This window comes from Xenopus laevis, chromosome 4L, assembly GCF_017654675.1.
Source record: "Xenopus laevis strain J_2021 chromosome 4L, Xenopus_laevis_v10.1, whole genome shotgun sequence".
Classification (NCBI taxonomy): Eukaryota; Metazoa; Chordata; class Amphibia; order Anura; family Pipidae; genus Xenopus; species Xenopus laevis.
This window is the reverse complement of record NC_054377.1, coordinates 30,000,740-30,017,341: the sequence shown is the minus strand read 5'-3', so window position 1 is coordinate 30,017,341 and position 16,602 is coordinate 30,000,740. Positions and strand designations below refer to the sequence as shown.

General features: G+C 39.3%; 1 protein-coding gene across 3 annotated transcripts in view; it reads right to left on the bottom strand.

Moving 5' to 3' along the window:
* Positions 1–8,431: 8,431 nt before the first annotated feature.
* Positions 8,432–16,602, bottom strand: part of rela.L (v-rel avian reticuloendotheliosis viral oncogene homolog A L homeolog) — a 29,992-nt gene continuing 21,821 nt past the window's right edge. Inside the window, 7 exon segments of one of the 3 annotated variants that reach the window (NM_001087579.1) lie at positions 8,550–8,812; positions 8,815–8,832; positions 8,834–9,323; positions 9,431–9,493; positions 11,145–11,225; positions 11,806–12,018; positions 16,383–16,487. In NM_001087579.1, the coding sequence (NP_001081048.1) occupies positions 8,761–8,812; positions 8,815–8,832; positions 8,834–9,323; positions 9,431–9,493; positions 11,145–11,225; positions 11,806–12,018; positions 16,383–16,487 (1,022 nt within the window). In that variant the 3' untranslated portion in view covers positions 8,550–8,760. 3 annotated transcript variants of the gene reach the window in all.

Below are 16,602 nucleotides of genomic sequence, written 5' to 3'. Positions count from 1 at the left end.
GGAGGTCTACCTGGGGTGGGGAGTAGGTTTTTTTTCCCCACAGGTTGATTTCTCCTTTAAGTATAGCAGCGGGACTCTTGCAGATGTACAGACACCACTTGTTTCAATCACTGGCCCCTCTGCTTAGCTGCCCCCAATATCTGTTTTAGAATAAAATCCCCATTGCTGCTTGTGTCTGGGAAGGTGTGAGATGTGCACTCGGTGCTTCTGGTTGCAGCAGGCAGGTGTTTGCTTTCGAAAGGGTCGGAGGGGTTGAACTGCTAAGTTATGGCCACAGTTCCCTGTATCGCTGGTTGGGTGACTGGTAGGATTCCTAGCATGTCTGGTTAGAAAGGTATGTGCTGTCGCTATTGTTTTGTTAGTTCTGCAGCATCTTGTATACGGATAACTAGCTTGTGGCTGCACTCTTCCTGCCATTACTCCAAGGCTGATGTGGATGTTGAGAGTTACATAGTTACATAGTTAAATTGGGTTGAAAAAAGACAAAGTCCATCAAGTTCAACCCCTCCAAATGAAAACCCAGCATCCACACACACACCCCTCCTTACTTTTAATTAAATTCTATATACCCATACCTATACTAGCTATAGAGTTTAGTATCACAATAGCCTTTGATATTATGTCTGTCCAAAAAATCATCCAAGCCATTCTTAAAGGCATCAACCGAATCAGCCATCACAACATTACCCGGCAGTGCATTCCACAACCTCACTGTCCTGACTGTGAAGAACCCCCTACGTTGCTTCAAATGAAAGTTCCTTTCTTCTAGTCTAAAGGGGTGGCCTTTGGTACGGTGTCTGATCCACTTTATGGGTAAACAGGTCCCCTGCTATTTGTCTATAATGTCCTCTAATGTACTTGTAAAGTGTAATCATGTCTCCTCGCAAGCGCCTTTTTTCCAGAGAAAAAAACCCCAACCTTGACAGTCTACCCTCAAAATTTAAGTCTTCCGTCCCTCTAACCAATTTAGTTGTAGTTTAGTTTACAAGTTAAACACCCCCCAGTTCCTTACTCACTGGGGCTCTGGCCTCCCTGTAATATTTGGGGGGGGGGTGGCACTTTAATTTGCCTCCTCCATAAAAAATGTTTTTTACTGTGGAATAATCCTACCATGAGTTCTGGAATTGCCTTTGTGCCATCTTGCTTTGAATTCTGGTGTAATTAAAACATAAAATAATAATCTGTGCCATCCTACTATGAGTTCTGGGGTATTTATACATGGAATTGCCTCTGTGCCAATGGGAGTATTTAATGGGAGTCGGGAGAGTGTAATTTAAATGAGTTCTGGGGAATTGCCACTGCGTTCATTTATATATTCACAGAGGGTGTATTTGTAAAATGGGGGTTAGTCTTGCACAGTGGGTGTGGTCTAAACATTTTGCAGCAACCTTTTTCTACCCATGTACACAGAATTCAAAAGTAGGAAATTAAAATCTTTAATTCAAAAAAAAAATATATATATATTACAATCCCAAGATTAAATTAGATGTATAGATTCAGGCCCGGATTTGTGGAAAGGCCACGCCTAGGGCGGCAGGATTTTAGGGAGTAAATCCAGCCCTGTATAGATTGCACTTTCTATGCCCAGTGTGCTTCATGCTTGCAGGTACACTTCTTCAAGGGTTACAGTAATATAAGAGCCCCCAGTTAGTATTTATAGGGCTATTGTGCTATTTGCAAAACATATATTACCGTATATAGATCATTATTAAAAGATAATAATATTCTGTAAGAGGTCTGGGGGGGCTAGACAATTTCAGGGTTCGCAAAAGCTATATTCAATTCACACAAAGCAAAATTTGCTTTAACTTTATGCATTGAGAGTAGTAATTACCAACTTTTATTAAGGGATGCACCGAATCCTGGATTCAGCTTCGGGATTCAGCCTTTTTCATCAGGATTCGGCCGAATCCTTCTGTCCGGCCGAACTGAATCTGAATCCTAATTTGCATATGCAAATTAGGGGTGGGTGGGAATTGTGTGACTTTTTGTCACAAAACAAGGAAGTAAAAAATGTTTTCCCTTCCCACCCCTAATTTGTATATGCAAATTAGGATTTGGTTCGGTATTCGGCCGAATCTTTCGCAAAGGATTAGGGGGTTTGGCCGAATCCAAAATAGTGGATTCGGTGCATCCCTTCTGTTATTACATTCCCCCACAAGTTTACAAAAACTTTAACCATGTAAGTATAATAGATTAAAAAATAAAATTTTACTTTTAGTGATATAATATATAGAAATTTAGCAAAGCAAGCTTGCTGGATATCCCCCACAGGTATATATATATTACTGGGATTACTGCTGGATGGGCCAGCCAAATTTGGCCAACCATTGCAGGTTAGGATTGGGTGTGGGTCAGTTTGGGGAAGTACACTCCTAAAGATTCCCTGTTTGGAATAGGGGGCGTGGATAAAGTAGCATACACATCTAGAGACAAGGATACAGGTTGGGGCGTGGGTTTTGCAGGATAGGGGGCAGGTAGAGTTTTGCAGGATAGGGGGCAGGTAGAGTTTTTCCTGACCCTCACATCACTACTCCACCAGAGTAAAAGGCCCCACTGTTAACTAGAACCTGTTTCCTGAACCGTACAAATGGTTCTGATCTACTAGGGCTAGACTGACTTCAACTACACATGTCCCTGATCACAGAGAAAATCAAGTGGCCACCAATCACTCTGCCTATTATCAGGGGGTACGGAGTATTCGGTTCAGGGCACACAGGCAGATTCGGGAGTTAATCTCCCCAAATCTGCCTGTGTGCCCTGACTCTTAAAGGGGTTGTTCACCTTCAAACAACTAGTTGGTTTCAGATAGATCACCAGAAATAACGACTTTTTCCAATGACTTTCTATTTTCTATGTGTGACGGTTTTTCTATTATTGGAAGTGTAAAGTGTCATTTCTCTCCTTCTGAAGTTGCTCTGGGAGGGGAGGGGGGGTCGCCGATCCTGTAAACTGTTCTAAATTGATACATTTAGTTGATACATTTCTTATCGTTGTCCCTGCTGAACAGAATCTCTGGATTTCATAACAGGCAGCTGTTAAAATTGATACAATAGTTACTAATACTCCAGAGATGCTGCTGAGAAATGTATCAACTCAATGTTGCAAAATTGTAACAGTTTAGAGACAGCGCCTGAATTACTGAGCTGCCAGACTCAAACACCGGAGACACGAACATTCACCTTTAAACTTAGATTTTGGAAAAAACGTAAAAAATAAATAATGGAAAGTAATTGAAAAAAGTCTTTATTTCTGGGGAACAATCTAAAAACAACTGAATTGAAAAAAGTGTTTGGAAGGTGAACAACCCCTTTAAGGTATTTCTGTGATGAGGTTCAAAAGAGGGGTAAAAAGGCCTCTTCTCCTTTAAAAGGGTGGTTCACCTTTCATAACTTTTAGTATGTTATAGAATGGCTATTTCTAAGCATCTTTTCAAATGGCCTTCATTGTTATAGTTTGAATTATTTGCCTTTTTCTTCTGACTCTTTCCAACTTTCTTTCAAATGGAGTTCACTGCCCCATCTGAAAAGCAAAGGCTCTGTAAGGCTACACATTTAGGGGCAGATTTATCAAGGGTCAAAGTGAATTCGAGGGAATTTTCTAAGTAAAAAAATTCGAAGTAATTTTTTTGGATACTTTGACCATCGAATAGGATACTACGACTTCGACTCGAAGTAAAATCGTTTGAATATTTAACCATTTGATAATCGAAGTACTGTCTCTTTTAAAAAATTTCAATACCACTAGAGCATTTTTCTACGTTTTTGGAAGTCGAAGTTAAATCATTCGATCGATCGCTGAACGATTTTACTTCGACTGCAGGATATCCAAATTCGATGAAAAAAACGTAGACCGATATTCGAAGTCGAAGTATTTCAATTCGATGGTCGAATTTCGAAGTATTTTTAACTTCAAAATTCAACCCTTATTCATATTGGTACTTTTTTCTATTCAAGCTCTCTTCTATCCACATTCCATTTATTTATTCAAATCACTGCATGGTTGCTATGGAAATTTGGATTATATCAACCAGATTGCTGAAATTGGAGAGCTGCTGAATAAAGAGCTAAATAACTCAAAAACCACAAATACTAAAAAATGAAAAACAATTGCTTATTGTCTCTGACTATCACTCTCTACATCATACTAAAAGTTAATTTAAAGGTGAACAACCCCTTTAATGTTAACCTCTCCTGTAAGTTATCCTATTAGTGTTTTATCTAGTCCTACCCACTGTTTTTCTGATATATGGTTGTACCTGAACATGCCAGACTTCAGGGTAGGTAAGCACCAGAACCTCTGTGACATTTTCATGGACAGACATGATTACTTATCTTATCATGGTCCCCTTAAAGGAACAGTAACACAAGCCAAAAAGTGTTTTAAAGGAATTGCTCAGTGTAAAAATAAAAACTTTGTAAATGGATAGGCTGTGCAAAATAAAAAACATTTCTAATATAGCTAGTTAACCAAAAATGTAATGTATAAAGGCTGGAGTGACTGGATGTCTCACATAATAGCCAGAACACTTCTTCCTGCTTTGCAGCTCTCTAACTCTGAGTTAGTCAGCGACTTGAAGGTGGGCCACAAAATAATGTAGGATGGAGCACACAGTAGGCAGACTCTGCTGCAATAAATTTTATTTGGATCTACATGGATCCTTTTTCAAGTGATAAAGGATCCATGCAGATCCGAAACATGTTGTGATCCAAATAAAATTTATTGCAGCAGTCTGCCTACTGTGTGCTCCATCCTACACTATTTTGAATGATCGCGGAGCAAAATTGTCTTAGTATAGTAATGCGTACCAACCAGACACCTGGGGGCAGATTAACTAAAGGGCAAAGTGGCCAACGCAATCGTCAATTCGCCAGAAATTCCATCCGCAGGGACATCGCCAATTCACTAACAGGCGAAGAGGACAATTCGCTAGCGAACGAGACCGCCGCTATCGTTCGTTCGCACTCCACAGCCAGGCGACTTTTTGCTCTGGCAAACAGTCGTTACTCCGCAAATTCACCAAGAAGCAAATTTCACTGAACGTTACTTCTTTCGCCCAAATTTACTTTGCCACCTCAGACCAGGGAACGGATAGAAGAAGCTACATCTTCCTCAATCTTATGTCAGTGGCATCATATCCTGTATGCTGGAAATGCATTAAAGTTGTTAAAAATGCCCTCTTTTTTTTTAAAGAGGGATTGCCTTCAAGTCTGAACTATTAAAGATTTGTGTGAACAATTCTTTTTAAACTAATTTTGGAACATTTGTTGGGTGGACTCATGTTTAGGGCATTAGATGATCTCCTCTTTCTTAAAGGAGAGGAAAGCCAAACAACTAAACTACCTTCACTTTGTTCTCCATCAGGCCCCCTCCTGAAACGCAGCAGTAAAAACGCTGAAATCAGTACTGAATTTGTGCACAAGCTTTTGAAAGTTTCGCCCCCTATAGGAGTTTGCCGCCGCCATTTTCAAATTGGCACGTCACTTCTGCCTTGTGCTCCGTCGTTATGTGCATGTGCCTCCTTCGTGACCCACATCGTGACAACATCATTTACATGTATTGAGTACACTGGGTTAGACAGATAAAAAAAATACTGGACGTAGTTTGAAGTCAAAATAAAATGTGTCTTTTGCTTTATGCCTTAGTACAGACCTCAGTCAGACAGACCCGATCCTTTGCTGCCTTTTGTTAAGCTCCCCTCCTCAGCTCCTGCGCTCGCTCACTGACAGACTGTAAATTAAAACCAGAGCGAGCGCAGGAGCTGCAAAGCTTCCCCTAGTTTCCTGGCAAAGGGGAAACTGCATTGGCTATTGGAGCTCTGATTAATGAGGCGGGGCAGAGAGGTCAGCGATGACGCGTGGCTGTGTCACGTGACCGCATCACGTGACCGCATCGTCATCGCTGCACAAGGAAGAGAAAACACTTGTGCGCAGGGCACAGATGGAAGCTAATGCGCATGCCCTAATTATACGGATTTCTTACAGAGACAAAGGTTATCTTTTTCATACATGTCTATACTTTTACAAAAATTGATTTAAGCAAAAAGATTTAGTGAAAAAGTAATGAGGGAATGCTTGCTGGTAACTATATCTACTATACATTGTCAACATTAAGAGCTTGAGTTTTTTTTTGTCTTTCCTTCTCCTTCAATTATGGCTCATTGGACAGGTGTTTGAAAAAGTGGCCACTTCAAGCATTTGCACCAACATTACTAATAAATAGGGATGCACCAAATCCAGGATTCGGCCTTTTTCAGCAGGATTCGGCCGAATCCTTGTCCCTGGCGGAACCAAATCCTAATTTGCATATGTAAATTAGGGGTGGGGAGGGAAATCATGTGACTTTTCGTCAAAAGATTTTTTTCCCACTTTTTCCTTCCATGCCCCTAATTTGCATTTGCAAATTAGGATTCGGATTGGTATTCGACCAAATCTTTCATCAAGAATTCGGCCGAATCCTAAATAGCGCATCCCTACGACTTTTAGGTACCTGCCCTATTCAAATTAACCTAAACGTAAGAGTGCTAGGGAAGTTTCTATAGGCAGAAATGAACGCTAACCACTAGCAAAAATTCGGCTGCTGAGATGCAACTTCGCATGTAAGTGAATTAGCAAAGTGGTAACGAAGTGGCGCAAAGTGTGGCGAAGCGATCGCTGGCGAAAATTTGAGAATTGTAGGTTGGTGACAAAAAAATTACACTTTTAAAAACTTTTTGATTTGAACTAAGTAATATGATTGTGAATATGTGCCAAACATATATTGATCATTTGTAATTCACTGCATTGACCACAGCAAAATGTAATGCTTACTATCTGCTTTTATTCTATATGGTATGTGACAGTGGGTGTTCCCAGTAAATATTTACAATATTTGGACATCTGTATGAATTTTTAAAGCTTACTGTAAAACATTTGTGCTGCATGGTTCTCCAGTAGTAGACAGCGGAGTAACTATAGAGGAAATCCTATGGCTGCAGGGAGGCCCAAATAATCAGCAATTTCAACATTTATTGGTAAAAAAAAAAAAAAATCTGCTGTGGGGCCCAGCAACATCTAGTTACGCCACTGGTAGTAGATATACGAGTAGAACGGGATCTGTTATCAGGAAAACCTTTACTCAGAAGGTCATCTAAGCAAATCCGTAGTCCATTATAAGCAAATAATTAACATTTTTAAAAATGATTTCCTTTTCCCCTGTAATAACACAATACCTTGTACTTGATCACAATTAAGATGCATAATGGAGTCAAAGCAACATCCCTTTTTTGTGGGTTTTTTTTTTTTTTTTTTACAGACTACGGCTTGTGAACCAAATAAAGTTTTCCCTACGGAAAACCCCAGGTCCCAAGCATTCCTTACAATAGATCCTATACCTGTCCTTTTTTTTTTTTTTTACATATATAGAACATACTAGTACAGGTATGGGATCCGTTATCCGGAAACTCATTATCCTGAAAGCTCCAAATTATGGGCCTGTCTCACAGACTCCATTTTATCCACTTTTTTAAAAAGTATTTCCTTTTTCTCTGTAATAATAAAACAGAACCGTGTACTCGATTCAAAAACGAAGATATAATTAATCCTTATTGGAAGAACAATATTTAGTTTACTTAATATTTTAATGATTTTCTAGTAGACTTAAGGTATCCACAGAAAGATACGTTATCTGGAAAACTCCAGGTCCTGAACATTCTGGATAAAAGGTCCCATACCTTTACAACTGATAAGACGAGGGGAGAGGGTGGGGTTGCCACCTGGCCGGTATTTTACCGGCCTGGCCTGTAAAAATTATGGTTGATCACAATTTTATTAATGGGGAAAAAAGATAAATAGGAAGGCCGGTATTTTTTTTCCGGAAAAGGTGGCAACCATTGGAGAGGGTGGCTTTCAGGCTGCTAACAAAGGAGAGCTGCAAATTATAATTACTAGTTTTCTTTTAAAACTTCATTACTTGGAAAAAAAAAACACTATCACCCCCCCAACAACAATCCCCAACCTTTAGTTGAGCCATATGTCTACAGAGTGAATCATGGGTCAATGGTAGGGCCACCACAGGGGCATCAGTTAATCCCGACTCTGAAGGCAACAGACAGGGTTCAAAGTATAAAACCACAAGGAAATTAAAGGGGTACTGTCACCCAAAAAGAAAACATCCAGGCATAATATGGATAGTTTTCATATTAATATCTGTAGCCCAAAGCAGGGAATTCTTCTAAAGGTAAGGAAGGGTTTTAGGACTTGGTTCAACAAAGACCAACTGAAAAGGAGCGCAAGCTTTGCACCTTCTACCAATATCACACAAAGCTGAAATGTTATTACAGATCTGCTTACTTTGCTGTTTGCCAAGTTTAACCTTTGATGTCCAGCACACCTAAAAGTACCCATTCTGGGTGTCTGTATGGATAAAAAAAACACAAAAAAAAAAAACACAATTCTTTAGAGACAAGGTTTGCCTCCAGTAAATAGAAAACTTTACTGAAATTCATGGAGGCAATGAGAAAAATCTTACTTACAACCTAACTTGCTTATAAATGAGTGGCAGCTACTTTTAAGACCATGCTTATTTTATTCTGCATGATAGTAGCAGAGGTGAAATATAACTTTAAAAATATCTTGATAAAAGTATCTACAGGAGTCTTAAGAGGTTGAAGAAGTGATCATGCACACATTTCTGGCTACTGCATTTGAACAAACATCCAGAAACCACAGCAATTTAGGCACGTCTCATGCTTAGTCTTATTGCTCATATTAATAAAGCAATTTATTTCATGTTACTTAATAAAGAAGAAAAGTCAAGCTCAAATAAGGAGGTTAATGAATCTCCTCCCTGCTGCATATCAAACATCCCATTAATCAGGCCACTGTCAATTCTCTCTCCACCCTCATCCTCATTGGGCCGGTTGGTCATAAGTCGAGCAATGGATTCAGGATAAGCCATGAACGTGCCTTGACTAGTCCCAGGCTCTTGTAAAGCTGCAGAGAGTGTCCCAGATGATTGTGACTCGCTGAGAAGTTGGCTGAAATCACTATTGTCAATAGAACTCAAACTGGTACATCGGCTTTCGTTCTCATGTGGCAACATTTCTACTAAATCCAGATTTGCATCGCCTGGGAATGAGGGGTAGTTTAACATGGATTCTAAGCGGTCGTGATCAGACTGAGAGGGAGGCTGTGATGAAAATCCTAAATTGCTGAAGTCGCTGATGTTGACGGTGGACAGAAGAGTCGAAGGTGAAGTCACATTCTCAGCCTTTAAAACGGGCATGGAAAATGGAAGACAGGATACCACTGGATTTGGAACGGGTATGCTGGGTCTTATAGGCTCTGGAATAGAAGTACATTACAAATATTAATATTACAAATATTAGTACATGTTCCAAAAGCACAAGAAGTAGATAAAAGCAGTGAACATCTGTAAGAACAGATCTAACCTGACTTTGTTGGCACATTACGATTTGCCACAGCAATTCTGCGTTGGGGTCGCGTTTCTCCTCCTGAAAATAAGATTAATGTAATAAATACAAGATATAAATGAAAGTGTTACAAATAGCAATTTTGTATGGTGGTTTTGTTTGAACTAGTATTTTGGGTAAAAATCCATATAGCCGCAGTCATGGTTTGTCCCTCCTTTATTTAATGCAATTCACTTACAAACAACAAACTGCATGGTGGTAAAGCATGTTTACCGACTTAACATTTTAATTTATAGAAAATCTTTAAGAGTCTGAGATTACTTTTTAGATGGAATGTTTCCAAAAAGGAAATATATTAAATTCTGCAGAATTTTGTTCATAAATAGACTGCCTTCCTAATTTTACACCACTGCAAATTTTTGCCATTCTATATGGACTTTTGTACAACAAACTGGGGGCTTAAATATATGTAAGAAAGACCAGAATTATTGTCTTAAGGGTCACTCTTATCCCTAATTTTTACCCCCACCAGCACAAACGGGGCCCTCTTCACCTCTTGTATTGGATATTGGTTGCTTTGTATGTAATTGTGTATGTTCAGTGTAGAAACCCATTTATTGTACAGAGCTGTGAATATGTTGGTACTTTATAAATAGATATTATTATTATTATAATAACACTACATGCAGCAGGCGAAACTAAACATTCTAGAACTTGTTTGTTCAACTCTATGACCATATGGCTTTTATTCTGGAATGAGCTCCATGCTTTCTTTAGAGCAGATCCCAACTAGATTCACATTTGGCCATACATTACCTGTAAATGACTATGAAAGTTACTGTTGCAACCAAAATGGGAAATCTGCCTCTCTTGCGTTTGAGCTGATGATCGCCGTTAGGGGAGCATGCACATCAGTGTTGTGAGGGTCAGGTTTTTCTCGACCCGCCCCCCCTCCCAACCCAAACCCTGCCTGCTCTGTCCCCTCTATTTACAGCATAGAGCTGAGCCCGTACCAACATCATGAAATGGGAGGGGCAGGCGCGAGTATATAAATTGATGGGCCAGAAGCCAGCAGTATGAGGTTGCAGGCGGGGAGAGCGGAAGGGAGCACTCAACTCAACCTGAAGATTTATTTCGGTAGCCAGCCCGAAACCGCTGGCCCGCACGACACTAATGCACATGCTTGCATGCATCAAAGTGCCCACCAACCCAACTGCACTACTGAACTTTTTTGGAACAGGTAGGGCAAAGGAGGCTGTTTTGGGGAAGTACAGTGGTGCGGTTTGGGAGGGTGGCCACTCCAGTGGTCGTAACTTAAGTACATGGGTTTTGTGCTTCTTTAACCAAATTTAGTTGAGTAATTGGAAAGCTTATCTGAAGGTAATACAGGTATGGGATCAGTTAACCAGAAAGTTCCAAATTACAGAAAGGCCATCTCCCATAGACTCCATTTTATACAAATAATTCAGATTTTTTAAAAGGATTTGCTTTTTCTCTGTAATAAAACAGTATCTTGTACTTGATCCCAACTAAGATATAATCAATCCTCGCTGGAAGCAAAACCAGCCTATTGTTTATTTAATGTTGACATGATTTTCTAGTAGACTTAAGGTGCGAAGATCCAAATTCCCTTAAGATCTGTTATCTAGAAAATCCCGAGCATTCTGGATAACAGGTCCCTTACCTGTACTGGCATTTTAAAATATATAAATCTAATCCAACAGTCTCTCACCTGCAAAAGGATTATTTTTCACATAATGCTTGAAATTGTCAAGGGTCCTTTTTCGTTTTTCATCAATATGGTGGGGGTCTCCTGCATATTGAATACAAAGAGAGAGAAGCAAAAACCGAATGGTAAGGAACTCCTATTAAGGCAACAGTAATGAGGGATATTAAAGGGGCAGTTCACCTTTAAGTTAACTTTTCGTATACTATAGAATGGCTCATTGTAAGCAACTTTTCAATTGGTCTTCATTATTATTTTTTACAGTTTTATTAATGATTTGCCTTTTTTTTTCTGATTCTTTCCAGCTTTCAAATGGGGGTCACTGACCCCCATCTAAAAAAGAAATTCTCTGTAAAGCTACAAATGTATTGTTATGGCTACTTTGTATTACTCAACTTTCTATTCAGGCCCTCTCCCATTATCCAGTCTCTAAATGAAATCAATGCATGGTTGCTAGGGTAATTTGGACACTAGCAACCAGATTGCCAAAACTGGAGAGCTGTTGAATAAAATGCTAAATAACTCAAAAGCCACAAATAATACAAAATAAAAAGACCAATTGCAAATCGTCTCAGAACCTCCCGCTCTCTACATCATTCTAAAAGTTAAATCAAAGGTGAACAAGCCACTTTTAGATAGGAATGACAGACAAATCACCATGACACACCTTCATCTGGAAGATACTGAAACTCCATAGGCTCACTGACTTCTTTGTCTGATGGCCGCCTCAGCTGCATTTGCACTTTGACAGACTGACGTATTTTTGTGTCTTGAAAAGCAGGGGTTCGGAAGACAATAGCCACCTGGCGGTGAACATCTGCTTGGGAAAATATCCCACGAGCTTCCCAGTTGCCCAAACCGAATATCACCTCGATATCTTCTGGGGACCATAAAAAAATACACCGTTTAATGTATTTTTTCCACACAGTAGTATATCAGCTTTACTGCATTACAGGATACGTGATATATAATATTCCACCACTACAATAAATCAAAATCGCATGGATACGAATGCAGCTCATTATCATCGCAGAATTCCTTGTATCCAAAAGATAGCTGTCCCAAAGGCTTGCTTTTCTGTAAAAAATTCCTTTATTTAAATTATCATTAAAAATATTTGGTTACATTCAGTCCCCCCAGGCCCACCTTACGCGTTTCGCACCTTCCGGCGCTTAGTCATAGGTGTATCTGTAGACCACACAACCTCTGCGGGATTTATACCCTATCAGTCCCTCCCACTTTGTTTAAAACCAATCAAAATCTTTGAGGGATTAACCCTATTGTGTTAATTACTCTTCAACCATTCCTATATGGGGTTTAATTTCTTAATATTTTTCTTGCGTGAATATTTATAAATCCAATTACTAAGTATATATAATAGTCACTATTTATAAATTCAATCCTTAGGTATGTATAATAGTGTATCTCACAAAATTAGTATAATAACCAAACATCAGTACCACTCACTTCCTTTGCATTTGTTGTTCCTAGACCGTCAATTGCTCCCTTTTTAATCTAGATAACAGTATTAACCTTTTCACGTATAGCAAGTAACATCAAATTCATGATTAAGTCCTAAGGGCAAACGCGTGCTCAGATGGAATATCCAGAATACTTCTCTCCTGTCCAAGAGGCTCAACTGATCTCCTCCTCTTTCCCCCAATCTGGGGGACAACATTGGAAGGACTTGTACAAAAGGGTATGGAGGGGAATGTAATAGATGTGGTACTGCGGGATTATCTGGTCCCGCAGTCTATAACTATTCCTACCTTCTATCACCTCCCCAAGGTCCATAAGAAAGAAAGACCACCTTTGGGGAGACCAATAATTTCCGGTATTGGCTCCCTAAATGAACACCTTTCAGAGTGGGTGGATGCGTATCTACAGCCATTGGTAGTTCGACTTGAGAGTTATACTAGGGACACTACACATGTATTGCAGCGTTTAAGAGATACTGGTTGGACAGGGAATTATGCATGGGGAACACTAGATGTGGTTTCCTTATATTCCTCGATACCACATGATAAAGGCATTCAAGCAATCCGGTATCACTTAAATAAATACAGTGATTATTCGGATGAACTCATACAGTTTCTGTTAGAAGCTGTCGGGTTCCTTTTGAAACATAATTATTTTACCTTTGATGCGAGTTTCTATTTACAAAAGAGAGGGACAGCGATGGGAGCGAAATTCGCTCCCTCTTTTGCTAATTTATATATGGGGTGGTGGGAGGAAACCCATATTAATGTGAAACAGAAGGAACATCTAAAGCTGTATATGCGTTATATAGACGATCTTCTGTGTATATGGCAAGGGACTGAGGAGGAGTTTGGTAATTTTGTGAAGGACATCAATGAGAATGACTTAAACCTTGGTTTTACTAGTCAATTTAGCCCAAATCAAATAGAATTTTTGGATGTAAAGTTAACAGCAGAGGATCAGGTAATAAACACGAGTATTTATCGTAAACCGTGTAGTGGCAACACTCTTTTGCATGCCTCTTCCTGTCACCCAAAAAAACTAATAGAAGGAATACCGGTGGGACAGTTTCTGAGGCTCCGAAGAAACTGCTCCACGGGTAAGGATTTTGGGAACCAGGCACAGGACATGCAGCAGAGATTTGCGGAGAGAGGCTACAAACATAAAACTATACAGAAAGCTCTATTGAGGGCAAAAGGAAGTGTTAGAGAAGACCTGCTAAGTACGAAAACGAAACAAGATAAGAGCTCTAATTGGTCAGACAAAGTAGTACTTACTACTAGGTACAGTAAGCAATTTTTTGAAATTTCGAGGATTGTTAAGAAATTTTTACCTATTCTTTATGGGGATGAGCGCTTTTTCAGAGTGTTGAATCCAGGGATTAATGTGATTCCCAAGCGAGCCCACACTCTGAAGGATATGTTATCACCTAGTCATTTCAAAAAGAGAGACCAGGGACGAGATCTGGGGCCACTTACATCAATTGGGAACTATAGGTGTGGAAGTCAGAGATGCATAACGTGTAGGCACATGAAAGTATCAAAGAAATTCAAATCAACGGTAACAGGGAGGGAATTTGACATTAAGGGCTACATTAATTGCAATACTACTTATGTAATATATCTGATAACTTGCCTTAAATGTCAAATACAATATGTAGGCTGTACGACTAGGAAACTGAAAGAAAGAGCTAGGGAACATTTGAGTCAGATAAAGAACCCGCGAATGGCTGAAAAGAGCAATGTCACTAGGCACTTTAATACATGTAATGGAAATTCCCTAGAATCTTTTAGTATTCAGGGGATAGAGAGAGTCAGATTGGGGGAAAGAGGAGGAGATCAGTTGAGCCTCTTGGAGAGGAGAGAAGTATTCTGGATATTCCATCTGAGCACGCGTTTGCCCTTAGGACTTAATCATGAATTTGATGTTACTTGCTATACGTGAAAAGGTTAATACTGTTATCTAGATTAAAAAGGGAGCAATTGACGGTCTAGGAACAACAAATGCAAAGGAAGCGAGTGGTACTGATTTTGGTTATTATACTAATTTTGTGAGATACACTATTATACATACCTAAGGATTGAATTTATAAATAGTGACTATTATATATACTTAGTAATTGGATTTATAAATATTCACGCAAGAAAAATATTAAGAAATTAAACCCCATATAGGCATGGTTGAAGAGTAATTAACACAATAGGGTTAATCCCTCAAAGATTTTGATTGGTTTTAAACAAAGTGGGAGGGACTGATAGGGTATAAATCCCGCAGAGGTTGTGTGGTCTACAGATACACCTATGACTAAGCGCCGGAAGGTGCGAAACGCGTAAGGTGGGCCTGGGGGGACTGAATGTAACCAAATATTTTTAATGATAATTTAAATAAAGGAATTTTTTACAGAAAAGCAAGCCTTTGGGACAGCTATCTTTTGGATACAAGGAATTTTGATATATGTGTCGCCTGTGAACTGGGGCGAGTACCTAAGGCTTCACCAAATGTAAATCAGAGGCGGATTCCCAATTTTGATATATATCATTATCATCGCAGCCCTTGTTGTAACAGCAATTGGGAACAAAGGGAATTGATGGATTCTGAAAACAAACATTTTCTATGGCTCTTCTTGCCGAGTTAAACCTCTTATGTCTCAGGATTGATTCATTAATAATTCCAAAGCTGCAGTCAAGCACACAAAAGAAAGCATTGTTCCATCAGCAAATAAGCAAGCCTTGGCTATAAGCTCTCATCTTTCTCAGCTACTCAGCCACTTGCCTCTGTCAATAAATAAAAGTATGGGATGGCACAACTGTGGGCTATGAATGGATACAGGATCTGATAACTGAGAAACACCCTGCCTCTCAGTAATCTGTCTTGGCTTCAAAATATCAAAGCAGATAAAAAAAATCCCTCAAAGCTCAACGTCTGATACAGCCCAAGTTAGAATATATATTTATTAAAGTATATTATTATGAACATGGTTTATTTAAATGAAGCAGGGTTTTACATAAAAGGTTTTATGCAATATATTTGTACAGAGATCTACATTGTTCAGGGGTAAAATTTTCCTTGGAAAGTGTCTGCGACACTCACATGCTCAGTGGGCTCTGAGAAGCTGTTGAGAAGCTAAGCTTAGGGCTCGTAGAAAATTATTAAGCAGAAAATGAGGTTGCCATGTAATATAAGCTGATGCTACAGGGCTGATTATTAAATTATGATGCTAGTTGTACTGGTTTATGTACTGCCATGTATTTATGATCGGTTAATTACTAATCAGCCTTATTTTGTGACATTTATAGTATATATATTCGGTATATTGTGCATCGATCCCTAGTTCAGTAAGTGACAGCAGCACAGAGCATGTGCAGTGAATCAGCAGAAAAGAAGATGGGGAGCTACTGGGGCATCGTATGAAGTACAGATCTTCCCTGATAAAGGGCTGTGGTTCCCTTGGGCTGGTACAGAAACCCAAAACATAAAGTACATTTCTAGCCTACTTCTTTAGTTAAGCTTTAGTTCTCGGTTAAAGCAGATGGACAGTGCACTCTCTATATATACAAGGCAACCCTTGTGAAGCACATCCAATGCAGTTGCCCAGTTACTGCTTTTGGATACTGGACACATCCAGTATCAAAAATGTAAGGTTCTCAAATTAACATTTTCCAAAAGTTACTGTCGCTATGCGCAACATAGCCACAGTAACTTTTGGAAAATGTTAATTGTGGGATATCGATATTTGTTGATGGATAATCTGAAAACATTTTCTACCTTTTTGTACTTTATCACAAAGTAAGAAAATTTCATCTCCTCCCAAGCAGCTCCCGGAATTTTTGTTCACTCTGCATATCTTCAGTTCGGCAGTATTAGGGGCTCCTTGTTAAGAAAAAGAAGGAAACACAAAAGAAAATATTTACGATCTCTATAATTCTGTTTGAGGGAAGCATGCAGAATAAAATCCTGGTGGTGGTGGGGGAAGTCCCTCAGTATG